Source organism: Haemaphysalis longicornis, unplaced genomic scaffold (assembly GCF_048455015.1).
Source record: "Haemaphysalis longicornis isolate Haplotype H1 unplaced genomic scaffold, Haemaphysalis longicornis Haplotype H1 scaffold_5, whole genome shotgun sequence".
Classification (NCBI taxonomy): Eukaryota; Metazoa; Arthropoda; class Arachnida; order Ixodida; family Ixodidae; genus Haemaphysalis; species Haemaphysalis longicornis.
The window spans coordinates 43,802,956-43,830,942 of record NW_027526385.1 but is presented as its reverse complement, the minus strand read 5'-3'; the positions used below and the strand labels follow the sequence as shown (position 1 = coordinate 43,830,942).

At 47.0% G+C, this 27,987-nt stretch overlaps 1 protein-coding gene across 3 annotated transcripts; it reads right to left on the bottom strand.

The window, feature by feature from the left end:
- Positions 1-48: 48 nt before the first annotated feature.
- On the bottom strand, positions 49-27,711 carry Mrgn1 (Mahogunin ring finger 1). Of its 3 annotated transcripts, XR_013315824.1 has the most exons (15): positions 27,504-27,711; positions 26,952-27,070; positions 25,911-25,999; positions 25,344-25,493; positions 25,138-25,255; positions 23,922-23,988; positions 22,169-22,326; positions 21,401-21,664; positions 16,065-16,149; positions 10,231-10,306; positions 8,174-8,450; positions 6,417-6,585; positions 4,225-4,598; positions 1,173-3,106; positions 49-896 (listed from the first exon to the last, which is right to left on the bottom strand). XR_013315824.1 is itself a non-coding variant. In XM_077670251.1 (14 exons), exons 1-14 carry the CDS (start codon positions 27,589-27,591, stop codon positions 2,897-2,899), a joined length of 2,244 nt encoding a protein of 747 aa, XP_077526377.1. In that variant the 5' UTR covers positions 27,592-27,711; the 3' UTR covers positions 49-2,896. The 3 variants fall into 3 exon arrangements, 2 of the variants coding, with proteins under 2 accessions (XP_077526377.1, XP_077526379.1); XM_077670251.1 differs by having other exon boundaries at positions 49-3,106; XM_077670253.1 differs by having other exon boundaries at positions 49-3,106; positions 8,225-8,450; positions 27,504-27,709.
- Positions 27,712-27,987: the final 276 nt, after the last annotated feature.

The window sequence follows — 27,987 nt, the reverse complement described above, 5'->3', positions numbered from 1 at the left end:
ACAAAAAAATTTTCAAAGAATTTTTCACTAGAAGAATGCAACATTGCATACAACTCGAAATTTTTTTAATTCTGTACAAGCTCCAATAGTACATGTGCAAAGGATGCAGCAATATATTTGCTGCCCACACCTACGCCGCAATGACAGCAAAGTTTGGGACACAATGGTTCTTTCAAAATATGCACTGCAATGCACGCAAAAACACAGGTGGAAACTCATGACAACAATGCATCCTCCATGCATCGCCCTGCTTATCTAAATTGTGATCACATGCCGAATGGTGTCAGTCAGTAATGCAGACAAGTACAAGAGTCAGGCAGAACAAAAACTCCTCAAGCACAGTTAAGCATTTCTTATGAATGCAGAAGCATTAATATCCAAATGAACGCTGTTCAGTGTGCCCCAGATCACTGGTGACTGCTGCGCTGCTGGGCGAGAGAAGTGGAGGTGGCTGGAGTGTGAAGGTCAATGCAGTACATGTTCAAGTCAGATTGTTAACCAGAGGCATTACAGAGAGGAGTGCAAGCCACTGCAGTCAGCAGGAATTTAAGTGCTGTCTTGCTGCTACAGGTGATACAAATGCAGACCTTTTTTTGCTCAATGGGCCATGTAATACTTTCGCATTAATGCACCCAACAAAGTCAGCAATTCTGAGTTTCCCAGGCACACTGAGCTGAACCTAATACCAGCCAAGTCAACAGTTTCCACACCTGTACCATGCAATGCATCACAATGCATGTGAATACAAAAGCAGACCAGCAATGCAGCGCACACTGCGACCACATCAGATATTGCGAGTTAAATAATGATAGCTACTGCCGGAGCCAAGGGGCAGCTCTTTGAACACAAACAAAAACTGTCCAGGGCAAGGAACTATAGTTCATCTCACAAGCTACCTGCAGCACTGTGGAGGCTACATTGTTGTCCCCCTCAGGGCGCCTAACTCACCGCGAAGGAAGCGACAAAAGGCGCTGGGGCCGTGCGGTGCCACTTGCCGAGAGGGGAGAAGGGAGTGTCCTTTCAGGACCCCCTTCACGGTGGATTAGGCGCCCTCAGCGGGCGCACTATTGATAACAATGTAGCCTCCACAGTGCTGCAGGTAGCTTGTGAGGTGAACTATAGAAGTTCTTCATACATGACAATCGGACTGTATTAGCAAAAAAGCAATGCACCTGGCTTGATTTTAGGAAACTTTTCATGATAAGCACGGCAGTCATTCAAGACAACAACAAGATATTTTGAATTTGCAAAGTGTCCTGCAGACAGATTGCACTCTGCGTATAGTAGATGTAGCGCCAGAATTACTCTCACACCCAGAACGTCCTAATGGCAGTTTCTTGTGGCTGCCTAGTTTCTAAGTCACCATTTTATTAACCAAGCACCGGTACAGTAAACTGTATTTACAACAAAGTCATCATTACACAGCAGAAATTGGTTACAATTGGGCAGTTACAGCACAAAGTGAATACTTGAATAACCTCATCTAGTGTAAAGCAACGCAGAAAAATCTTGGCTAGACAAGCAGGCTGTACAGAATAAGCCTTTGTTGATGCACGTAAGGGTAGACGCACCGGTCTAAAATTACACAAAATCTGGTACAAGATTTCCCGACACAAAGGTTATTCCCATCGAGGTTAAGTGGCAAGGTATGTTTTGATCTCAAAATTTGTTTCCAAGCTGGGCTAAAATGACACGGCTCTGAACACGCATCTTGTAATGGGATGGGTTATGTCAAGATCCAACTTCAAACCGCATAGAACATTGCATTCCCAAGAGAAAATGGTAACTGGTCCCAGCTGGTTTATGGCTGAATTCCCAGCTGGGCCCAGATGGTCCTAGCTGGGAATTTATCCATAAACCAGCTGGGACCAGCTACCATTTTCTTCGGCAAATTTACTACAGCGGCCGCACATATCTCCTTGTCCCTTTTCATATAAATGTGCTAATCCATGCTTGATTGAGATTACACAATAAATTACCCCTGTCAGGCTTGTAAACAAAGTTTTCATCTTTGAGTAGCCTATCTGTACAAAAACAACACACTCAATAACAACCGGTAAATACTTGTTAAGCCCCGCAAGAGGCTTGGATGCAGCTGCTTGCTTTCACAGTGCCTCAAGTGTATAGTAAATGAGAAAGAGCCAACTCAAAAGACGGCAGTTAAGCATGAGTGTCACCAAGCCGGCTTCAACTCGGCCCAGAAGCAAGTCAAGCCAAAACAGAAGAAGCAAGCAATGCTGCTTCACTATTGGCTTATTACTTCACTCAAGCTTGGCAAAGTGTGGCCTGATGCACAGATCGTTTTGCAGCTGCGCAGGTGTCGAGAGCAGTACTATGTATGCAGTACTCTATCTTGAACATGGACGTGACAGAAAGCGTGTTCACTGACGCATTCAACTCGGTCATACTCTTGGCATCCGAGAAGGTAAAGCATTTACGGCGCTTCAAGCAATGCCCCATTCAGTCTTTCTCAACATTGGTCTTGCATGCTTGACGAGACGTAATGTGGAAGTCGTGGAATGCCAATTCAGGGACCGTGGGCGTCGTAAACTCGTGCCACAACTGTTTCTCAGGATTTTTGACTTCCACGGCTGGGACCTTGGATTCTGCGCGATGACAGCACACTTGGCAAAGCTGGGCAGCAACCGTACATGAAGCCGACGGCGATACACTGAGTTGACGACTATACCAACCACCATAGACTTAGGCGATGTCCATATATGGAGCTGATGACCATACACTAAGTCGATGACCGTACACGAAGCCGACGACCATAGACTAAGGCGACATCCATACATGGAGCCGACCATACACTGAGTCGGTGACCGTACACGAAGCCTACGACCATAGATTGAGGCAACGTCCATACATGAAGCCGAACATGCACAGAGCTGACTCAATCGACACTGCTGCTCTTGCTCGGGGGCTGTGAAGCGTGCCGGCTGGAAAGCAGGAGTCGAGTGCTGGACCCGCTGCTGCAGCTGTCGCCACTGCTACGGTTACTGGCATTGCTGGCGGGGGTGCCCGGCAGTGACACGCTCGTCTCGGCGTGACCGACGCCGCTGGCCACAGCACTGCGAGATGGTGACGTAGCCTGCGTGCGGACCTGCAAGAGCGGGAGCAGCCAAAGGCGCGTGATGTATTCTGCAAGTGGAGGTCTTGCATGAAATTTCAGCTTGCACATTGCATGTCAAACACTGCGGTGGAAAAGCAAGGACTTGTGGTACTTGGAAAAGAAACTGAAATTTTGTAAAAGTAGGTAGCACAACTAGATTTGCAGATGTCGGGTGGAATTTAGCTGTCAGCATCTTTCAGTCTGTACAGCCTGTACATAAACAAAAAACAAAATGTTGGTATTACCATAAAACCAGTGACGAAAAACACTGCAGACCAGTGTGGCATGCTTAGTAGTTTGCAAGGCAGCAGCTAAGGGTAAATAGTCTTCTTTGTTTTTCTGAGCATTACAGTTAAACTAAATGTCTACATACTTTCCTATGATTTTTTTTTCTTAAATTCTTCCTTAAGCTATAACTTCTTATAACTTAATTATAAATTATGACGAATTTTCTTTCTTAGAAGGCAAAGAAAGAACAATCTTCGAATTCTCAATCCCAGTATCAACAACTTGCACAGTTTCACTCCTCGAAAAAGAATGCGACTCTTTCAATGCAGTATCAGAACCAGTGTAAGAACGCTATGCAGAAGTTAAGTTCCAAATTTAAAAAAAATATATAAAGATATTGCATTAAAGACAAGAAAAACAAAGAGGCTCTGGCTCTTTCTTCAGACCAGAGGCTTGCAGCAGTTCCCTCTTTGGTTGCTGTGAGAGCAGGAAATGAAGCTGCACTGAGAGCTTCCAAGCCAAGCTGAAGACACTGTGAACAACCAACAACAACCAACAACAACAACAACCAACAACATAGTGAGGCGCCTGCATTCTAGGGAACATGAGTAGGCATGCCTCAATAAAATTGGGCGAGTTGGAAAATGCTTATGACGGTCAGCACAAATGAAAACAGGACAAGAGTAGAAAAAAGACACAAGCGCTGCCTAACAACTGAAGTTTTTGATCTGACTTTTGAACTGAGGTTTTTGATCCCCGGTTTTGTTTAAATAACAGGCGTTTTCTTAATAAAACTTCAATTGTTAGACAGTGCTTCTGTCGTTCCTACTCTCCTTGTCCTGTTTTCATTTGCGCTGACCACCACGAGCAGGCGTGCTTGCCTCGAAGGTGGTCGTGGACCCTGTGGGGGCCAGCGGCGTGGTGGCCTTCACTTCCACCAGCTCGATGGGGCGCTCCTCCTCGTGCACGGGCGAGCAGCGGTCTTCAAACACGCGCCTCCGTCGCATGGCCATGGCGTCTGGCGAGCCCTTGGCGCTGCCCGCACTGGCCGTCGAAGAGGGCGCCGGAGACACGCCGCCACCCGCGGTTCCCTCGGCGGCGCTGGGAGGAGCCTCGGCCATGGGCGTGTCCAGGCTCGTGTCCGTCCCTTGGTCCACCAGGAAGTGGCCACCGGCCACCCCAGCGACACCCCCGACACCCACAGCGGGATCTTCCGGGGTGTAGTAGTCCGAGTCCTCTGCTCCAGGGGAAGTGTCTGTGCAATATCCCCCGTGAAAATGGAAAGAGCATTTCTAGCAAGAAATCATAATTTCCGGCTTCATTTCTGCCTAGATTATTAGATTCTAGCTGGAATCTACAGCTTCTAACTACAAAAATTCTTAGTCTAGCTAGAGACAATTATTTCCAGCTTGCGGGGTTTTTTTTTTTTTCTGCCAGCTGGACTGACACATGATAGCTAGAAGTCAATCTCAGCCCAGCTAGAAACAAAGTAGGAACTCAATTTCTAGCTAGAAATTTTGCCTATTTCTAGCTAGAATATTTCTAGCCAGAGGAAATTTCTGGTTCAATAATTCAGCTAGAAAAAACATATATTTTCACCATGGATGGATGGTGCACGTTCTACATCAACAAATGTTCAAGCAGCCTGCTTGAACATCTGTCTAAACACCTGCTTATACGTCTGTTCAGACATCTACTTAGATGTCTACTTTGGTTTGTTTTCAAGAATGGGCAGCCCATACTTCGCTATGATTTCGTGTGATGGGAAACGTTGCTACCACCAGTTCTGGCTGCTTTGAAAATGAGCCAGACACCAATATCCTCCCCCCTCGTGCCATTTATCTGCGGGTAGATCGTCATCACTACAAGAGTTCCCCACCACGCCCAAGGTCAAAGGGGTGACGATGACAAAATGCGACTGTGTGAATTTCAAAGAACTAGGCTTTGGTAACTCAGTAAACTCCCTTTTGGCCCCGAAAGAAAGTTTTTACCCAAAGGAGAAAGACAATACACATTGAAAGCTTTCATATTTCACACTACGTGACGTCAACAGTGAGTGATGTAATACAGGGAAACACTAAGAACAGTCATCAGTGTGGTAGATGCACATTATAATTCAAGCAAAACAATCGAATGAAACTAGAGGCACCCCTATAACTGCAGTCACATTTCCCAGCAGTTGGCTTTGTTTAATGGCCATTAATCACCTATACAAGATCCGATGACAACATACAAACCCGGCCACTTCTTGGCCTGCCTTCCTGAATACCCAGCTTAGTCATTAGCAGTTTGTGTCATAACTGGCATCCTTGTTATCGGGTCACTGCAGTAGTTTGAACAAACCAATCTTGCATTTTGCCTGCATGTCCCCTATAAAAAAATTTAAAGCCATTCCACTCAATGTGAAAGCTGCCGGAAGTGCAGAGCAGTGATTCGCCTTAATGGGCTGTACTGCCGTTACCCGCTCACTGCTACCACCCAGTGGAATTCAAAATTCCCGCCTTCGCAGTGCTCGCGCGCCCCCTTCCTGAAACTGCGCCAGTGGGAGTTCTGTTCTCTTTGTGCTTGCTTTTCCTCCCGCACGTGCCGGCGTTGCACTGCCACATTTTGCGTTTACTATCGTAAAAACCAACCCAACGGGCGTCCTCAACTAAAGGAACGCAGGCGCTGCCGGTTAATTACGTATAATTTTCCTCAAAGGTACCTGCAGTTTTTTTTGCGCTAAGTTGGGAAGATGTATGACAAGCGCCAGCGTTTCATGAGTTTCGAACACTTATGACTATATAAACCGCTTGGCTTTCGAAGCCTCTGGGGTACGCCGCTAACAACAGCGTTACCCCGGGACGCCGCCTTGGTGCTCTATATTCTTGGGTCGAGCGAGTGAGCTAGGATGACAAGGCGAGCGCCTAAAGTGCCCAGCACTTAAAACACTGGTTCAGACTGTGCCACGGTTTGCACAGCAGTAGAAAGCTCGCCCAGCTAGCCACTCACCAGTTCCTTTTTTATAAGACCAGCGTAACAAAACTGAACGATTTTCAGCCAAGCGGCCTCAAAAAAGTGCGCGTTTCCCCACCGGTCGCCTTGTTCTCCTTCTCAGGCCTCGCTTGGCACAGGTGCAGCGAGTGGGGTGTCGAGGCCGACACCTTGCCGTGCCCCGACGGAGAGACGGCCTTCTGAGCGCGGGAGTCGCCACCACCTCCTTCGAGCAGGGAGCGGGTCTCCGCAGCCTCCGCGTCCCGAGCCTGCATTCGACGGATCGAAGAGCACACACACAACGCGAGTTGGAAGAGGGAGACACCGTAAGGTTAAGGACCTACCAGACAGCAAACATTGATTGATTGCGGAGTTTAACATACCGCAACTACACCTGGGCTATAAGGCGCGCTGTAGTGGAGGGCTCCAGATTAATTTTGACCACCCGAGGATCTCTAACGGGCACTAATATCGCCACACAGGGCGTTTACGCTTTTCACCTCCGTCAGAAAAGCAGCCATCGCAGACGGGATCGAACCCCTGTCCTTGGGCTCAGCAACACAACGCCTTGACCACTGAGCCACCATGGCGGGTAGCAAACATAGATGCTTAGATGGAGAAAACTGTCCGGTTGTACACTTAATTAAGACTGAAGCGGAAGTTTGATAGGGAGGCTTGAGAGGCATCGCCCTTCTCTGTGCTTGGCGCATTTATTCAATCATCAGCGCTTGCTCTAAATTAAATAGAAGTCCAATCCCTCTCTCAATTTTTGAATCATACACGTCAGGCTGCTCCACCTACCCAGGGAATAAACTTGCAGAAGGTCTATTCCAATGTCCTCTCTGCATTTTCAGTCCTACCTGGCCCACGTTCGGTTGTAGCTGGGCTCATTACCAACACAGACTCTCGGAGACCTACACAAACATCCTGTTCCAGTTTGCAGAGTCCGAAACCCACTGTAGCATCGAGAATCAGGCGAGTTGGTATACGCTCATCATAAATGCGCACTAGAGGCATAACAAGGAATCAAAAAGATGGGACTGCTCAACCAAGAAAACAGCCCAGGGAACAAGATACAGACTGTAGTAGTGTACTGAACTGCCGTTCAGTGCTTGTCGTATCTTTTCTATTCCACATCCCATCTGCACTGCGCTGTTCTTATCAACATACCTCCCCCCTGCCTGATTATCAACACTCATCATCATCATCATAATCAGCCTGGTTGTGTCTACTGCAGGATGAAGACCTCTCCCTATTCAACACTACTACGCACTATCAACACTTTTACAGCTTATATCCTCTTCAAGAGGCTTTTTGCCTTGTTCAGCGCTTGTTCTGTCTTTTCTCATCCACCCTGCAATGCATTGTTACTAGAGCTATTGTTTTTACTTGCGCTGGTGCAAGCGGTGCAGTCAATGCTCATTCTTTTAGTACATTATACCCCAGTAGCACTCTCTGCACTGGTCTGCACGACATTGCGCACATCTGCAATGGTGCAGGTGAAAAAAAGAGAAAGCCTCTACTACGAATGTACACCCACTCGCCCAATTCTCAATGCCACCACAGTGTATACCATGTCCCATGGGCTCTTTTCATACTTCAGCGCATGTCCAATCTTTTCTGTTCCTCGTTCAACCCACACTCTGCTGTTTTTACGAACCCACACCCACTGGGGCTCTTTGATTTACGGTCTCAAGCTCCACACGCATGGTCCACGGACAGACCAAGATTCTCTAAACCACAGGAACGTATAGGAAAAATGAATGTCGTACTGCTTTTCGAAAATTCCACAACAGGTCCAAGACTTACAATCAAAGAGCCCCACGGTTTCCCCCTTGCGCGAGTGCCCGCACTTACCAAGAAGGTCATGCGCCGGTTGGAGGAGCGTGGAACTGGCCAGGAGCTCACCTTGCGACGACTGGTGGAGCCGTCGGACGACTCGGACAGCAAGCGGACCTGCTCTGGGGCCGCCCTGGAGGAGCTCCGACGGTGCCACCGCACCTCCGGGCCCAGGGGCGACACGGCCCGCCCCTTCTCGGGGTCTGACGACACCACCGCGGCCACCACCACTTCCGGCGGTGCGACACCCCCGCTCGCGTCCGTCTGCAGGGACGACGTGCTCCCAGAACGCCGCCTGCAAAAAATGCGGGGAGGTCCTGCTGTCAGCACCGATGAAGACAAAACACAAAGCCGCGGCGGCCACTTTTCTGATGGAGGCGAAAAGCAAAAACACCCGTGTGTGCGAGATTTTGGCGCACGTTAAAGATCCCCAGGTGGTCAAAATTAATCCAGAGCCCTGAAATACGGCGTGCCTCATAACCTGTGCAGTTTCTGTGCGTTAAATAAATAAATAAATAAATAAATAAATAAATAAATCAAGCAAGCAATCAAGCAATCAATCAATCAATCAATCAACACACAAAGGCTTCTTTCATTTGTCACTTTTGAGTGCTCAGAACTTCTCCACAGAAACTCCATGCAGAGCAATTTCGGGCTGCCCAAAAACTGCTCGTAACTGCTCTGGGAAGACAAATAAGGGAGACCGCAAGTTTTGTTCGCAAAGAAAAAAAAAGACACCGCTCTGTCCTGATAACAACAGCACCAATTTTATCACAAACTTCAAATAGATAATGGAGATATTAAGGAAAACAGGTGAAACAGTGGTGCCTCCCCAGCCATTTTCCCTGCAATGTCTCTATGACGTTACAAAGTCTTGTTTGTGCTATTAAAAGCCAAGGACCAAAGCCACCACGTCGAAACATAACTGACCGATTGTAGTGGCGCCTCTATTGTCCCGTTTTGTATTATCACTGAAACGCTAACGTACAGGTAACACACTGGTAACTATATTTTTAGCACTGGCCTACATTATGTCACTGTACGTAAAATTTTAAAGTTTTTCGATATTTCTTCTTTTTCCAGCTAAAAAAAGTGCCTTTTGTGGCTGTAAAGGAGGCTCGTTCTTTCAAACTGAACAAAGTTTCGTTTTATCGTTAAGGCCCCCTCACTCCTTACACCGACAAGCTGTTATGTGCTCAATTCCGCGAGGATTTTGCGCATGAATGTATCACTGCTAGCAGTGTGCACTGTCACCGACAAAAGCGATGCGTGCTGGTCACTTTGAAAAGCCACACATCATTTTCAGAGAATCAGAGTGTGCTGCCGGCAACTACACACAAACGGTGAGTAGTACTTGGGTTTTTGTGCTATGGGGACATGTCAAGGCTAAAGAGCTCTTTATAGTACCTCACAGATCACAACTTTCACAGCCCCTTTTGGCTCCTGCTTCAACAACAAGTGATGTTCCTTTGTTTGTTTAGGATTAAATAGCTACATTTGGAAGTCCTCTGTAACGCTGCTTTTGGCTGGCTTCGACATTTAGTTCATTGCACACATAACCTTGTATGGTTGTTGTCACTGCCTTCATGCACAGACGCTACCACGCTAAAAGCCGAATACCAGAGTGAAACCAGTTTAACGAGTTCACCAACATGTAACACGGTGGCGAAATACTGTAAGAAGTTGTATACACACCTCTTGCTGTAAGCTGAGCTCTTTCTTTTTTCAAAAAATAATCTGCATGGTCATCCTACAACGGCCTTTTCGTCAGAAATCCCAGCTGGTTGAGCCATCTCGATCTTCGCAGCGCTGCTAAACCTCACCACACCACATGAAAATTTCACCTACCTGTTATACGTACACAGCATTTGGCATTGCAAGCACAATAACTGCGGCCAAAGATGCTAAGGGCAGGACATTTGGTGTTGAAAACTTATTCACCTGACAATGAATTTTTCGGTATTAAATTATAAACAATGGGCCTGAGAAATGAGCTGATTCGAGCATGGCCCCAAGGACAGTTGTGCATATTGTTTGCACAACCCAAAACGCCAGATGCCAGAGATGCCCCTTACCTGCCACTTCTTCGAGGCTTGACAGCCGCCCCTTCGGGAGTTGTCGCTTCGGGTGGCAGACCTACCGTCAGGTGCGCTGAAAAGAAAGAAAGAAAGAAAGAAAGGAAGGAAGGAAGGAAGAAAGAAAGAAAGCAAGAAAGACGTAAATTACCTTGAGTTACTGGTAAGGCTCCCAAAATCCTAGTATTCCGCATGAGTTCTCAAAGTACAAAAACAGGGTGTCCAGCAAATTGCCTAATTCAATTTCCCTGACGTTTCCATGTTTTCCATGACAATTTTAAATGAAATTCCCTGACCTATACAACAGGCGCCATTCTGTGGAAATGGTCCGTGCCGCATATAAAAAGCGTACGAAAACACATTCTATCATTGGGAAAAACACATTTGTTGCAAGTGCCCTAACTCAAAATGCACTTTGATTACCTCTAGTTTGTTCAGTTTGAGGTTTGCTTGCCTTCAGTTACGGCTTCAGAGAGTTTATTTCATCTTGCGGTGTAGAAGCTTTAAGTAGCGCTTCAGCGAGCACCTTTTGCTTTTTTCTTGATTGTCCTGGCTCGACATGCAACGTGAACCGCATGGTACGTTGTTGCACGTGATTCGAGCGCGTCGGTGTTGCGCGTGCAATTTTTTGACGCCCGCGTCGATGATTCGCACACGCGGCAGCGAATTCTGCCTCGCTCAGAAAATGACGCGCGTCGCGCGCGGCAGTGGGAGGAGCCTGATGACTTGTGCCAATGGGGAGCTGCGCGCCTCATGGCGGCAGTTTCAAAGCTCTCGAGACAGCTGGCTGGCTCCGCCAGAGATGTTTAGGCTTACCACCCCGGCAGGTCTTGCACGGGCGCTTTCACTAGCGGCGCGGATGATGTTTTATAGTACCGTTTTTTGCCCACATTATAACCTCCTTTACCTCATAAGCAACTTCGTGCGTGTCTTTTGCGGCATTTTAGAGAGTGCTTAGAAGCGGTCGCTCGAACTCCCGTCACCACTTCATGGTCGAAGCCGCCGCCGGCAGCACCACGCGCAGCGTGCGGGTGGTGTGGGTGCGGCAGCGTCAGCACGCCTGTGACGTGCGCAGCGCATTTTCGCGAGCAGAAAACGCCTCATGCGGTTCATGGTAAACCATGTCATGTTCCTTTTTGATTATGTAACTCTGGCTCCTGATGTCACAAGGAAGTTCTTTCAAGATTAGCTCCCAAAAAGCGCTGCCTTTTAAAATTCGCTGAAAAAAAAAAAACCGCCTTGTGCGTGCGATTTGGGCACCACTATATCGTCCCTCTGCGCAAGTGCACCCAGCAACCTAAGCCAGCTGCGAGCTGCGTGAACCGCACGGCGAGTTTGCACGCGATTTGTGCGCGGTATTTTCACGGCCGCATCGACGATTTCGTGCCTGCGGTGGCTCCTTTCCTGCACAAGCAAGTGCGTTTGTGCCTTAAGTAGCATTTTAAAAAGCGGTTAAAAGCGGTCGTTGGAGCTACCGCACTACTCCGTGGCCGGTGCTGCCGCCATGTTGCCGGCGCCTGCCGCTCGCCACGCACCGTGCGGGTGGTTTCCGCGGCGATGTCAGCGCGCCTCAGGCGTGCGTGGCGCGTTTTCGCTTGCAAAAAAAAAAACCAGAAAACGTTTCACGCGGTTCACGCTTTCATCACGCGCGAACGTGTTGCGTTCGGTAACTTCTCGGGGGCCTCCAACACTGGTTTACCCTATTCTAAAACTGTGTGGGCAGGCCCCGAAGTGGTTTTCCCTGACTGGTACTACTTGATTGAAAAATTCCCTGACAATCTCCTGACTTTTCCCGGTGGGTCAAAATTCCCTGACTTTTCCCTGTTTTCCCGGTCGCTAGACACCCTGGTAAACACCAACCAGCGGCTATCAGACAGCACGTCACAACGTCGTGCTGGGACAAAGACAAACAAAAAGAAATATTCTAGCAAACGTTTTGATTCAACTTTGTGGCCGATTTGGTTCCCATCGAGTGTGAGGAGGGGCATGCTGTCACCAGAAATGTTCCAAATTCCAGGCAGCTTAGTTTTTAGACAGCATTAAGGCCTTTTCGGCAATTATTTTAGTACCACAAGCAATGCCTGTGAAAGAACACTCCATGCCCAGAAGTTAAGCTTATTAGAAGCAGCACACATTCAAAAAATAAGAAAAGCAGCAACAACAGAACAGAATTCTTGTCTTGAGCTAAAAAAGCTCAAGCAACATGGATCATTACAATGGTGGGTTAAACACTAAATTATGCAGTGGATCCTTAATTATACATCCCCCATTTTAACGACAACCCACTTTCTACGATGACTCCCTGTAGTCCCGGCAAACTCCCCTGTTAGACAATGCATTAAAAGTCCCAATGATACAATGCTAGGGTGTATGGGTCCACTTCATACGATGTCCACTGGCAGGGATCAACCGGTCTTGGACAGGGATCAACCGGTGTTAATTTTTCACCTTTTATGCCACTTCGCTGCTCATCCTGACTTTATTTCTTAACCCCCGTTTGACGACACTGCTTGACGTGCTAAGGTAAACATAGAGTCACTAAATAATCCAGTGGCCCTAGATAAACAGACCGCTGCGGGCCCGACCACTTGCTGAGCAGACTCAAGCAAGTGGGCAAGTACTGGCGGGAGAGAGCTTAACCTTAGACAGCCCCACGTAGCAGCAGTGCGCCAACGCTCCAACTGCGAGAAGTCAAAGTCCAGGTGGCTGACAGGCTGCCAATCTGAAGCCCCCATTGAGCCAACAAACGTGAAAACACACCAAATTCCCGCTTTCCTCGCTTGCTCAATCCAAGTTTGTTGGCTCTCCTTGACCCCGTCCAATGTTTCAACCTTCGCATCGCCCATCGTTGTTTCTTTCTGGCCCTTACCTCTCTTATTGCTTGCAGACCTGGCCCACATCATGTGGGGATGTGAAAGACACAATGCAGTGGGGAGCCCAAAAGAGCTACCACCGGACATTATAGGACTTGTGAGCTCGCCCGAATACGAGCGGCAACTGCTGGCAGTCCAGCGGCTCGAGGCTGCTCTGGCCCGGCAAAGGCGAAAAGGAGACCCTCCTTCGGGAGGGGACTCGCCAAGTAGCCTGAACCGGTGCCCAGGCATAGCTTCGGGGTCTGCTTAGTACCTAGACAGGGGGTGGCGAAGCCCTGCGTGGCCTGACCCGCCTCCCCGCCGGAAATTTTCAATAAATGTCATTTTCTCTCTCTCTTGATCTCTGCTTATCAGTGCCTTTCAGAGCCACGTCGTCGCCTTGTTCCTTTCTTTCTCCCCCTTTTCTTCCATCACCGCCTCCTACTGTCATTCGTTTCGCTTCCCCTTCTGTCGCCACTATGTTGTGGGAACTTTTTCCCTCTCAATTCGCGTGGCCATGTCAGCATTCCCAGCTTATCTAGTGCGCGCGAGGCGCATGGCTGGCGGGCTAGCGCCGGACAACATGGGGGTCACGTGGCACACAGCACAGAGGTGGGCACAAAACAGGCGTTTGTCTTAGAAACTTGGGATTTCAGTTAGGGTTCGCAAATTACACCAGAACGCACTAAATATAGTAAATTAAACGAGTTCTTATCCCATCTGTGGTGTGAGATTGTCTATTAGGGCGGCATTTACTCGTACCCATATGAAGCCCGTACCCGTACCCATATGAAGCTTTTTACCCGTATTTATTTAGCCGTACCCGTACCCGTTTTTACCCGTACCCATATGAAGCTTTCGCACGGTCCCTTGAAATTTGTATTATCGGCGTTCCACTGTATTACCTTGGTTTTTTGCAACAAAATACGTTGGATGCTTTATTTATTTATTTTTATTTATTTAACCCCCATCAGAAAAGGAGCGACCGCAAACAGCAATCTGGGCCGACTTTACGGGGGTAGCAGCACGAAATCACAGTTCTGCCAGCAGCTGCCATTTTTTCTAACAGCAAAGCTGTTCAACCCAGTCGTAACTTGTCCAATGCGCATGAAAACCTCCAATTGGAAAAGAAAGAAAAAAGAAACGCTTCCCGTGGTCGGAATGGAACCTGGGTCCGACCAGGTCCCCGGCATCTATCCGATTGAGCTATCATCGCGTTCTGAGAGCACAGCATTTCCTTAGGACTTGGCCGCCGGTTCTAGTGGTATACAATAGTGATGACAGGCTGGTGGAAGACTTGCCTGGCCCTGCGCCAGGTACAACGATGACTCCGACAACACCAAGAGAGACGAGGAAAACTGCTAATACCTCTAGTCGATATACAGGGTGTTGCCACGATAATTGGAGCACTTTAAAAATTTTTCCTGAGCTTACCGCCACACTCTGTTCGCGCTCAAACTTGCCATGAAGGTCGCATTTTGTGGTCTATTTTGTTTGACAACGGGAACAACAACGGTACTTACCTGTTTACCCTGAAAATAAATAAAGATTTTCGCCTACAGGAAAATGGCGGCTGATTTGGACGTGCGAGCCCGAAAACCGGGTTTTCTGATCGTCTGCTAGCTCATTCCTAGGTGCATTTTCTGATCGTCTGCTGCACCATTTGGTTCCCTCCTACCGTGTATCCCCATCCTCCGTTTCGCTCTGCATACCCCAGGTGGTTCCGTCGTTCCAACATCAACTTGCACTGGCTCGCACGTCCAAATCAGCCGCCATTTTCCCATAGGCGAAAATCGTTTTTATTTATTTTCAGAATACACAGGTAAGTACCATCGTTGTTCCCGGTATCAAACAAAATAGACCACAAAATGTGACCTTCGTGGCAAGTTTGAGCGCGAACAGAGCGGCGGTTCACTCAGTAAAAAAATTTAAAGTGTTTCAATTATCATCGCAACACCCTGTATACAGTCAAACCTCGTTATAACGAACTAGAATCAGACAGTAAATTAGTTCATTATATCTAAAATTTGTTGAAATAGTAGAGGTAAAAATCGGCTCAAACCAATCGGCAATCTGACTCCCGAAAAAATCCTTGATACAAAAACGCATTATTTTAGACTTTGAACTTTGAACGACCTATAAACATGGTAACCCTTACCTTCCTCATTGTGGAATTTCAAGCTCATTGAACCGCAGCATGAGAATGTGAAATTACAACGGAGCAAAGTTCACTCATGAAAACAGGCCTGCATTCTTATTTATTTGAGGAAGCACGTGATCTTCATCTGGTGGCTATTCACAGCACTGGGCACGATGAAATTTTCCACAGTGCTCATGAACAAAAAGGCCTTTATAGTTCTGCAGTTCTGTGCGCCGGGAGATTTTCCCAAGTAGCTTCTCCACCCACTGGTCAAATATTTCTTCGTTATATCCGATAGCGCGTGCGGCTGCCACAGTTTCATCTTTGTTATAAAAGAATAAGTGTCATCGAAATGAAGCGTGACCAACCAAAGTTCGTATTTAGTTCGCTATAGCCGATAATTCGCTATAACAGTGTTCGTTATAACGAGTTTCAACTGTGATAAATTTGGTTTTGGCTTCGTTACGACTATGTGATTGCTGCCGTGTGACTTGGCAATGCCTCACATCACTTGGCATATCTTGGCACGTCTTGTCTACATCAACTTCTTTGCCAAGCACATGAAGCCTCAGGTCACAGCAGAGCTGTTTACCCAGCTCTGCTGTTTCTCCACCCTTGCACCACTAGTAGTGCAAGCTGCACCATTTTTTTTTTTTTTTCGGCTGCAAGTTTATTTGCTGACCAGTCTTTTTGCAAACACAAATACCGATCACACACTATGCCAGACTACAGCATTTCAGAATTAACTCAGTTCGACGCAGCCTACCACATTCACTCCACACCAGATAACCATTGGCAGTGGTTACCCCTGCGGCAGTAGTCATCCCAAGCACTGAACTCACTTGTGGCTGCAGAGCCCACTGTGGGTCCGTTGAGAGCTTCCACCAGAGGAACCACCTCGTATCCTGGAGGGATGTCCGCGCAACTCTGCAAGTTTGAATCAAACATGAATCAGTTTAAAAATGACATCAAACCTAGTTTTATTGGTTATTTTCATACTAACACGAGTAACCGCTCACCCATAAAGGAAGAACTGTGAATTCAGACTGGCAAAAGTATTGCTGATGCTGATGCACACCAAGATTAACACTATCAGTTTTGGTTGGCCCCTCAAAGCCCACTGAATGTCCCTTTTTCTTGCCCGGGCAAGATGCAAGCCTAGACGAGGGCTTCAAAAGCAAGCACTCACGGGCAACTTTCACGAACACCTGTAGCCTGTTTGCAACAGCCCAGAAGGAAGGCGGTGGGGCAAAAAGGGTTGTAAGAGACCACAATACCCACCAAAATTTTCAGTTTATGCGGCTATTATATCTTTGCTGCACACAGACTTGTCAGTTCTGTTCCCAAATGATACAGGCATCAACTGGCTGGGAGCCTCTACCGCACACACGTGTTTGCCGGCTCACTTGATGCAACAGAAAGGCTGGGCGGTCGTGTTTCTGGTGCCTAAAGACCTTGGCAATCAATATCAATTTAAGGGGGGAGGACATGACTCTTAAAACAATTTCTTTTGATTTTTAAGTAAACTCTGTGAAACTTGTCAATCTTGCCGCTTTTTTCCCCCTGATTTCAAATGTAGCATTATTTTTTGAGTAAGTCAATGATTAGAGATAATTAGCCATAAAATTATAATCTTTACATTTTCCAACACTATGAACCCTGATGAGTGCAATAATCGAAGCAGTTTTTGATGCATCGCTTGGAACTAATTTTACAGCTCATTTGAAATGGTTTTGTGCCACTGGTGCCAACAAAGTTTCATGAGCTGTAAAATTAGTTCTAAGTGGTGCATCGAAAAAAACGATTCTCTTATTGCACTCACCAGGGTTCATAGTATTGGAAAATATAAAGATTACAGTTTTACAGCTAATTATCTCTAATTATCTTAGTAACTAATTGACCAACTCAAGAAACAATGGCATATTTGAAATCAGTCAGCTTCACTGAGTTTACTTAATAATTAAAGGAAGCTGTTTTAAGAGCAGTGTCCCACCTTAAAATAGGTACTAATTAAGATATGACGCCTGCAGCTGCAGGAAGTCATCTCAGAAACGGGTCACTGCATGACCAGGAAACGTTTCACAAGGATTCTACTGTACACCATGTTTGCGTCTTTGCCTTTGTTTCTTCATTTTTTTGGTGCAAATTACTTTCACAAGCAGACTGGCGGCACTTCACGTCACGGCATCCCCAGAATCAGAGTCCTCCGTGGCTAAGTTACACTTGTTTTACTCAAGTCGTCTGGTTTACCTGTCATGCGACATGACAACAGCTTGACGAGGCCAGAGAGCCGCGATACTTGAGCAAACAGCAGCACTGATGGCACTTTGAACTTCTTGTATAAAAGTTTGCAGTGCAACAATAAAAAAAAAAAAAATTGCATTCCAGTACTAAGATCATATAAATAACTAGAACACATAGAAAAGCACACGATACAGTCAAACCCAGTTATGATGAACAGCGTGATTCAACATGATTTGTTTGCCATACGAGGTAGTTCGATATAACCAAACCCGCTTATAAACAACTTCAGTATAAAATTCGTTATAAACAATGTGAGCAGTTGATTGAAAATGCGATAACGAAGGCAAGTTCATGGCACTCACCATGAATAGCAATCTACTTCAAAAGAAATTTATTGCAGGGAAATGTATACTACCCATTTGCATTAGGCAGTGATTTCCGCCTGAACACTGTGTTTAGCACCATCAATGAGAATCGCATTCTCGACATGCGACATCATTTTGACGAACTCCAGCCCACTTCCCTGTACTTCGGCACAATGTCGCCGCAGGACATCGGCAGCAGAAAGCGTTTTTGCAATGTCGGGCGAGGAGTGCCGGAGTCGTGAAAGCAGCACAGCAGTTCTGGCTGTTGGCCCAGAAGCTAAGCACAACTGGTGCAGAAGTGCGTTGGCGGGCGTTTGGTGACTGATCGCGCGCGCTCGGAGTTCGATATATCCAATGTTTAGTTCATTATAACAATTACGTTTTACATGCATAATAGCAGAAGATCTTTGAGTGTTCGCTATAAGCATAATTCACTCTATCCAAGTTTGTTATATTCAGGTTTGACTGTACCGTATTTACACGATTGTAAGTCGACTCGAATGTAGGTCGACCCCCAAAAATTACATCTCTCAAAAAAAAAAAAAAATGCGAGCGCCGCGTAGAAAATCGTATCACAAAGAAAAGCTCTTCCGTAACCCACACGGCGGCTCTCCACAAGAGCCGTGCGCTCGTGGTAAGCGCGGTAGATGTTAAAAAAGAAAAGCTTTTGTATAAGCACCCGGAATAACAATGCGCTGTAGGTTGAGCGGGAAAAATACATTCGCTGCGAGATGACAACCATCGAAGCAACCGGCAGCGGCCACTGCGGCGCGATACCAAAACAAACATGGCGGCTACGTTAGCGCCGTGCATTGAATCAAGGGATTCGCTAATGATTATTATTATTTTTTTTATACGAATAAAACGCTTCTTGACGCGTTTTTGCACGCGATTCGTGCGCGGGTGACTTTTTGATGCCCCCATCAACGACTCCGTGCGCGCGGCAGCTTCTACTGCTTGTAAGGCCGAACCTCATAGAGTGTTTTTTCACGCGATTCGCGCGTGTCGGGAGCGGCAGTGGGAGAAGCCTGACGACTTGCCCCAATGGGGAGGCGCGCTCTTCAAGCCGGCAGTTTGAAAGCGCTTGGGACAGCCGGCTGGCGCCGCCGGAGACGTTTAGGCTTACCACGGTGGCGGATATTTGATTGGCGCTTTCCCTAGCGGCGCGGATGATGCTTTATAGTGTCGTTTTCGACCATATTATCAGCTCCTATCCTGCACAAACGCCTTCGTTTGTGCCTTCAGTGATATCTTAAAGAGCGGTTAGGAGCGGTCGCTGGAGCTACGCGGACCTCTTCGCGGCTGGTGACGCCGCCATGTTGCCGCCGCCGATCGCGTAGCGCACGCGGGTGGCATTAGCTGCACTGTCAGCGGCGCATTTTCGCGAGCAGAAACGCCCCATGTGGTTCACACTTACGACCATAACCATGGGAACGAGGGTGCAAAGGTGTCCCCACCTCGCAGCAGCCCTGAGTTCTCGTTTCTCTTGCCGTGACTAGCGGTAGACGATTGATTTCGATTCTAAGTCGACCCCCCAACATTGGATTGTCAAATTTGAAAAAAAGGGTCGACCTACAATCGTGTAAATACGGTACTACACACAAATGAAGAAGTGCAGTACAGTCGAGTCCACTTATAACGATACCGTTTATAACAATATATCGGACAAAACAATGAACAACTATGGCACCGTTCACTTTTGTATGTTTTCTATGGTAAAATAAACTGCTTATTACAATGCTCCAGCGCTGTGATATCGGATATGACAATTTAACCTGGTTACAAGCGTGAGCCCAAAATGCGAGCTGCCGCAAGCTTACTGCACTGACGACATGTGCCTGTGAACTGCAATGCGTCGCGCATCCTTTCCACCCCTCAGAAAACGAGTCGCCTGGGCCGCTTATGAGGAAGCGAGGGGAGGAGGAGAACAATTTTACTTCCAAACCCCCCTCCCGGCGCCACCGCTTTGGCATCAGCCCCGCGCTCGCGAGATTGCGGCGCCGCTCACTCGCGAGTTGCGAGTCATGCATTCGCTTGTTGTGTCACGTGCGCACTGCTTTTTTAATTTGGCTGGGTGCCTCTTCAGCTGCCTTAGTATTTCCGCAGAAGAAACATTGGGGCTAATGTTTTGGAAACGCCCAAGTGCCCCACTGAGGTGGCGAGCATTGCGCACTTATGTGCTGCGGACAGCAGTGACAGTGATGACTGATGACGCGGTTGCGCAGCCTACTCGGGTAGCGTCATTGGAGGAGGCCCAACGCATGACACAGTCCCTCAAGGACTTCGTTTCCGCCACGGACCTTTAGCTCAGCTAGGTGAAGCACCTATAGATGATACTGAAAAAGATGTGCGCCAGCTTCGTGCGCAGCAAACAAAGCTGACCAAGTATGGCTCGTTTTCCACAAATAAGAGGTATTTGACCTTGCTTGCACGCGAATAAAATGTTTTGAGTGCTGTTTCGTCTTTCTTTCGCAACCTGCTTATAACAATTACTGTACTTACCTGATTCTAATGCGCACTTTTTTTCCGGAAAAATAGGTCGTAAAATTGCATGCGCGTTAGAATCGGATACGAAACCGAAACTGCCGAAACAGGAAATTTCGTCCCACCCATCGCCATCTCAAGATAGCGCCAAAGCTTTTAGCAACGATTTTTCGGACGCAGGAAGCATAGCATAGGTGCCTAGGCTTTTCTATCAGCATTCACACAAATCGTCAAATCGTTCCACTTGCGCGCTTCATAACAGCAATGGCAGCAGCGGCTCTCCCGCAATCAAAACGAGCGGTCGGCTAAAGCGTGTGCTTCTGGAGAAGCTTGCGGGATGGGCGTGCGAGGCGTGGGCCACGATCCCATCGACCACGGTGGAACGTTCGTTCAGAAGTGTGGCATCACGAACGCGCTTGACGGCACCAAGTACGAGATGTTGTGATCAGCAGAGAGCGACGAGGAGTGAGATGAGCGAGATTACTTCGAGAAATAAATTGCCTGTTCCTCTCGCATTCGTTTTTCTTGTTCACAAAGTTCCGTGTGCATTACAATCGAAGGTGCAGGTTTTTAGGTTTTTTTGCCAGAAAAATCGGGTGCGCGTTAGAATCGGGTAATTACGGTATTGGTCATAACGATAGGATTTCCTCGGCACTTGGATATTGCTATAGGTGGACCAGACTAACAAATACATGTACTACATGGAAATATACAGAACTGAATTACAATACTAAGCAGACATAATTTTTACCACGAATTTTACTCTTGGCAAGTAGAAACGGAAACAAAAGATACAACACATTCACATGAGCAAAAATACAGACAACACAACCAGCTTAATTGGACACTGAAGCAGAGGTTGCAGAATTCACCACGTGCAAGTCTGACACATTGACTTAAAGGGGTCCTAAATAGACACCCGAAGCTCGCCATTTCAACTGCGCAATCGCTAGTGTCTCTTGTAACGATGTTTTACTGCAGCAGTTATTTTCTGCACCTGGCAATGACGGTGCTGGTTTTTCGCCCCAAGGGGCGCTTAATTAAAAGGCTTCATCATTAAAAGGAAAAGCACGCGGCCAGCCTACCTGGGCGTCGCCCAGGTGTGGCACGGCCACGACGGCGGCGGCAGCCGTGGCCCGGCGCACGGCGCGCACCTGCAGCAGGGCGCGGAAGGGCGCCCGGCAGATGGGGCAGTTGTTGGCCTGGTATCGCAGCGAGTCGGCGCAGCACGAGCACAGGCACAGGTGGCGGCAGGGCAGGATCAGCGTGTCCCGGCTGTCGCACATGCAGATCACGCACTCCGCCCCGCTGTCCTCCGTCTCCTCGTCCCCGGCCGCCAGGGGAGGGGGCTGGAAGGAAGCGGGGCGTCACTGCCGTCGGCAACGGAGGAGCAACGGCGAGCCGGTGGGCGCTTTTATAAACGCATAAGCTTAACAATGGGGCAGTAAGCCGAGTGGCCGCAATGGCTGCTTTCCAGATTTAGGCAAAAAGCGAAAACAATTGTGCGTTGAGATTTCAATAGGGAAAGGGAAAGATTCCAATTCAGATTACAGGGCTTAACAATCCGAAGCTACACCTCGGCTATGAGGCACATCGTTGTACGGGGCTCTGGATTAATTCTGACCACCTGCAAGGATCTTCAGTGAGTGCCGAAATCTTGACACACGGGCATTTTCGCTTTTTGCCTCCATCAGAAAAGCAGCCACCATGGCCGGGAATGGAACCCACATCCTCAGCAGCACGCCTCAGTAGCCACCGACCCACTGTGGCAGTGGGTGGGAAAGGGGAAGCCGAGGATCATTCCAATGCTGCTTCAACAGACCGAGGAGGGGACTCCTCCCCCTTTTCCGCACCTTGGTCTGAGCGACGTTCTTGTTCTCGATGCCGTAGATCTCCTGCAGGAGGTAGCAGAGGCCGTCCACAAAGAGCTTCTGCTTGAGGGGCTTCAGCACGTACGTGTTGTCCGAGCTCTTCTCCACCAGGGCCACCAGCACATGCGACTGCCGGGGCTCTGCACACCACGAGGGGGTTATTACCACACCTCCAGGGCACTGATATGCATCAGTAAGGAGATTAGCAACAGCAGCGTCGTCGTCGTCATTGTCATCATCATCATTCTATCTACACCTACTGCAGGGCAAAGGCCTCTCCCATGGATTTCCATTTATCCCGGTCCTGTGCTAACTGTGACCAATTTGTCCCCGCAAACTTCTTGATCTCATTTGCCCATCTAACCTTCTGCTGCCCCCTGCCTTAACGACCAGCCGTTATCTTGCCTTCGCATTACATGTTCTGCCCACGTCCATTTCTTCTTCTGAGCTTCTGCTAATAAGGGGACAAGAAGAGAGCAGAGTGGATCAGGGAACCACTGCATGTTAAGTACATATTAGCAGAAATTAAGAAAGAAGTGTATGTGTATGAAAAACAAGGGGGGGCAGACCTTCACACCTTTCCAGGGAATATGGGCACACATACTATATGTGGAGACGAAAGTTATATATTTCAAATTCAAGCCCATTTTACTGCTTTCAATCTTGCGGTGAAGGCCTAGGCTATTTACGATAGAATTCATAAAAGTTACTTTTGAAGATGAGTTTGAAGTTTGAAGGTGAGTTTGAAGATGAGTTTTGAAGATGAGTTTTGAAGATGAAAAGATGAGTTTTTTATCTGTGTGTAAAACAATGGTGTGATGCTTTATTTTATTTTGGCACTGAAGCAATCCCCCGTATTGCTCTATGAGTAATTACACTTGCTACCTGCAAGGTGGCGGAAGATTAAACTACTATGAATTGTGTTGCATGACAATGTCTTATCCTGTTGATAAATAAGGTACCCATCTATGTGTTCAACCAACCATATGTTGCTCTATTTAATTATGGCACCGAAGGAATCGGTTATTTTGTGCGACAAGAAACTACAAGAAAAAAAGCCTCATTCATTTTTATCAAGTTGTAAGACTAATAATAATCACAGCTTACAAACATTATATCATAACATTTACGATAGCATATTGGTACCACATAATAAAATATTTTAATAGCGAAATGTGCAATAACTGTACAGATTTAAATTATGTCATTAATTCACTAAAAAGAATTACCAACCCTTCCTAACGAACGTTGAGAGAAGCGCAAATGCTTCCTCACATCAAAACTGCCTCAAAAGTGAGTCACAACCTTCGTTAAATGTGCATCCAACCTTTGCTGTAAGTGTGTCCAATCGATCTAAAAACCTTCAAGAACCAAAAAAATAGAAAAACTGCAAAGCACAAATCTATGCAACAATTTTCTGTGCACTAAGTAAACACATCTATGAATTACCTAAATGTATACCGCTGCGTGATTTATGAGATAAAAGTATACTGTTGTACTCCTTCATGATCAATGTGTGTATTGCCTCATCTAAAACCATTTCTTTATCGAGATTTTGAACTAACCGTTTTGACACAATGGAAATCCGGTTTCACACACGCACCGTGTCCATAGATCTTATCAGAGCATTTCAGTCAAGCTACCGGGCTATGGGGAAATGCACGAGTTTTTTGAGAGAATGTCATCAGTCCCATAAAGAAAGCTTTGGCTTCAGGAAGATGCAGCTACAACTTACCGTCGCCCTCTTCTGCTAGGCAGTTGATCACAACCGGTAGGGTGTCGTCCTCGTAATGATAGCTCAGCTGTTTGCAAAGAAACACCAAAACAAATTATAAGGAATGGAAGAGCCACAAACACCCTCGCTTGACTAACCAAAACCATGCCTCTTTCACGCTGCTTGCGACCCAACGGTTTACCTTGGTGTTACCACAGCACTTTTTGGTGCCTAACTTTGCTCCCCTTTAAAGGGGCCCTGAAACCCATTTCATTCTCAACACGGCCAGTAAAGTTGCGCGATCATAAGGTAACACGCTGAACAAAATCCGAGCCGGATGTCGATTTTTGACAAAGAACACAACGTGAAAAGCTTGCCACCTTTTCCTTTGTGACCTTCACGCATCATCGCCACTCTTGGGCATTACAAAGCATAAATTCCTGCCATTGGTCAGTTTTCTCATGCACGACCAGTAAGAAGCAAGCACCATCCCTTCTATTCCCTGTCAATCACAATAATTTCCATAATTCAGTGTTGCTTGCAGCATACTTTCGCACTACTGTGTTCGTCACTGTTTCTTCTTTTTTAAGGTACCCCATCACACATTATCACACACCATGCAGACGTTATGGCATGGTGAGAATTGGGCACTTAAAACTCCCTCCAATGCTCAATTTGTGAGCCACCAACCCAGCGATGTCGCAAAAATATTTTTCCTTGCCAACAAATTCCCTCCTGTTCCATGCACTTCGTGGGAAAAGGGCTAGTCATTAACTTCATGCATGATAAAAGCTGCTACTTCACAAGTGAATCTGTTGTTTTGACTGCCACTATAAAATGTGGTATTTCAATGCTGTACGACATTCACCGCAGTAAAAAGTGACAAGAGACAGTCATTAGACAAGTTTCTGCATACCTTAGGTATTTATCGAACCCGCAAAAAAAAAACGGTGTAACAATACGTCGCTAGCCAGGCATTAAACTTTGGTCTGTGGTGTGCGTTAAGAGACTATTTCATCGATCCTTGCAGTACACTTTCCCTGTGATTGGAGTGCCCCTAAAAGGCTCCACGTATCGTTTGCATCAGTTTTGTTGCACTGACAGTGCAAGCGTCTTGACCCCTCTGCATTCAGTACACTCAAATTTCAAATGCTAGTGCAGAAAAGAAGGAACGTGAGACCTTCGCCGATGCACGCACAACTATGCATAACTACGCACAACCTGAAAGCATCCTCACTTCTTCCTCGCAGTGAAGACTGGGGTCGAAAATGTGCGAAGACTGGCTGAACTGCTGATTGGCGCCACGCTTGTAGTGGTACGTCTCGGAGCTCATCTCTGCGTTCCTCGGGCTGTAACTGCAACCACCGAGACAACAGCAGAGCAACACGGTCAAATCACAGAGCTCGGAAACTGTTTCCGAGTGAGTAAAGTGAAGGAACTCACATCAGGCCATTCGTGGTGATCTCTTCCGTGCAGAAGTAGTGGATGGTGATGGCGCACCGTACGTCTGTGTCGAACGTGAACTCAATGTTGTAGCGACACGACGGTGCCGACTCGGACAAATCCTCGTCCATCTTTGAGTCGTCCTGAATTCTGTAACGCCGCATTGACGCACATCACCCATTAAACATGCTTTCCTCGCAACAGCAATCCTTGGAGCAAACAAGTGCCCATATCTGCTGATTTCGCCCACGGTTTCAAAGAAACACCACTCTTTTCGCAGCAAACTATTCACAGCAATAACTGAAACTGGCCTGCCAAGTACATCTCTCTGTCTCGCGACTAAAAGAACAGCCCGTTCCACAACTGCATGCTATACGTACAGTTAGGTACGAGTTTTGTATTGCTTTAGATGCACATTGTTCAAACCTCCAGCCAGTACAACGAAAATCACTTGAATACTGCTACACGCAAGAAGTATGCACTGGCAAGTTGCATGGGCAAAGACGTCAATCTCAAATGTACTAATGAAGGCAATTAGTACCTCGCAAGGAATGAAGGAATGAGTACCTGACAAAACGGAGTGACTCCTTGCGAATATTGACGAGACTTCGTAGTGGCCTCGTTGGCTCATTGGCTTGAGGGGCGGGGTAGGGAAACTGCGCAGAGTTTTCAAGTTAGAACGCACATGCAGATGTATGTGCTATTACTCAAGCTGTCTAAAAAGACAGGATGGAAAATGGAGAAATGGAGGGGATGCGCAGACACCATTCTGTCTTTCTGAGGAAGGAACAGCGCACATTTCGACGAAGGGCGGACCGAAACACAAAAACTCCGTCCTTCATCAAAATGTGCGCTGTTCCTTCCTTTGTATCCCGCCACCAGCTAGACAAACGTGGTACCCTTTTGGATTGCCTTTCTGAGCTACTTTGATAATGAAGCAATACCAACTTTCCAAACTGTATTCCGTTGGGTACATGTTATGAGCTCGTAAAAACGCTATAAATTAAATTCGATTTAACATCTCATTTTTGTCACTCCATAGAAAGATTACAAAAATTTACTTTGGCAGTTTTAAACTGAGGCAATTGTTACCTATGGATAATACTTTCATGTTTGTACCATGCATGAGTACATTCAAAATGCCTCGCTACTGTCAACAACCACAACAACAACAAAAAAAAAGAAAGAAGGAGGAGTTTTGCGTCGTGATAACAAGAACAGCAGTTGCATGTGCAGACATGCATGACGGTACAGACTGTGTAGATACCAGTGCCTATATCACAGAAGCCAGTTGATACGTTCCGCCCAATGCATTTTCCCCACAGGTATACAGATATACCAGCCTCTTACAACTGTACCCCTTTCAGTTCATTACATGTTCGCATAATACGTTTTTCTCGAATAATACAATTTCCTGAAATAAAACATCAACAACTTTTAACTAAATTAACTAACTCAATTATGCTTCCCGTCCGAGTACTCCCAACGGCGCAAACTGAAAACCTTTCTCGCGTAACATCAGCAACTCTAATGACGCCAAATCGATGCTGATCACACTGAGCTCGACGTACTCTAAGGAACACTCCAAGAAAGGCTGAAGAGACTCACTGGCGTTGGCTTGCCACCGAGAAAGTTGAGGTCGGTGTTTTCGCCGAATAAATAAGCCTCAGGTTGGTTCGCGTCGAACCGTTCTCCACCCATGATAAAGTGACTTGCAAAGTAGTTTCCTACGGGTCACAATAACAACAGACGCCATCGATCGTTAGAAACTGTTTGGTAACTTAAGGGATCAGAAAGTTTGTTCCAGTCGAAATCAACAGGTTCGCGAATAAAGACACAAGTAAGCTGGAACTGGTGTCATCTCGTTAACACCCTCTTCTTTCAAACAATTGTTGAGTAAAATGACGGTTCCGGGTCAAAAGTCACACCATGTAAACAATGAGGCAAGTTGCTCCGTGTACCTAAACTTACACGAAAGAAACACTCAAACAACGAATAATAGTCAACGACGCTGAAGATCCGTAAGAAAGCTCTAGCGATCCTTCCCGAGGCACAGTTTCAAAGGTGTTGCTCAGGAACCATCCACAGCGAGCACTTGTCAGATGTCATTAATGAGCTCAGTTGGTATTCATTTTTAAGGGTCCGATCCAGACCGCTCACCGGTTTTGGGGGGATACCTGTAGGCATTATTGGCGACAAAGTCCACTTCCTCAACTCTAACGTTCTGCCTGCTCCATATGCCACCCATGTTAAAGCAGTTTAATGTGTAAAGTTGCCCCAATAACGGGTTTGAGCTTAGTGTGAGGCCACTAGAAGCGGCATGACCCGTAAGGCAGGTTTCAGGCAAGTTTCAGGTGAAAAGGGAACACGGAATCCGCTTGCCGCGACACGATCGGTTGGTGGCGTAGAGAGTCACTTTCGGCGACGCCGAAAAATGGGGTGCGTTCGGTTGGACCTGGAAAAAGGGCTTCCCCACTTACACAATGCCCGCTGCTCTAATATGCAAAAAGAGTCTTTGGGCTGCTCGCAGGCAGTTTTTAGGCAGTTTGCAATGACATTTTTAGGCAGGTTGGTAGCGCCCCTTGTTGAGAGAAAATACAGCCTTTCTAGTGCACTGTTCTTGTTCACCAACTTGGCAGGCATA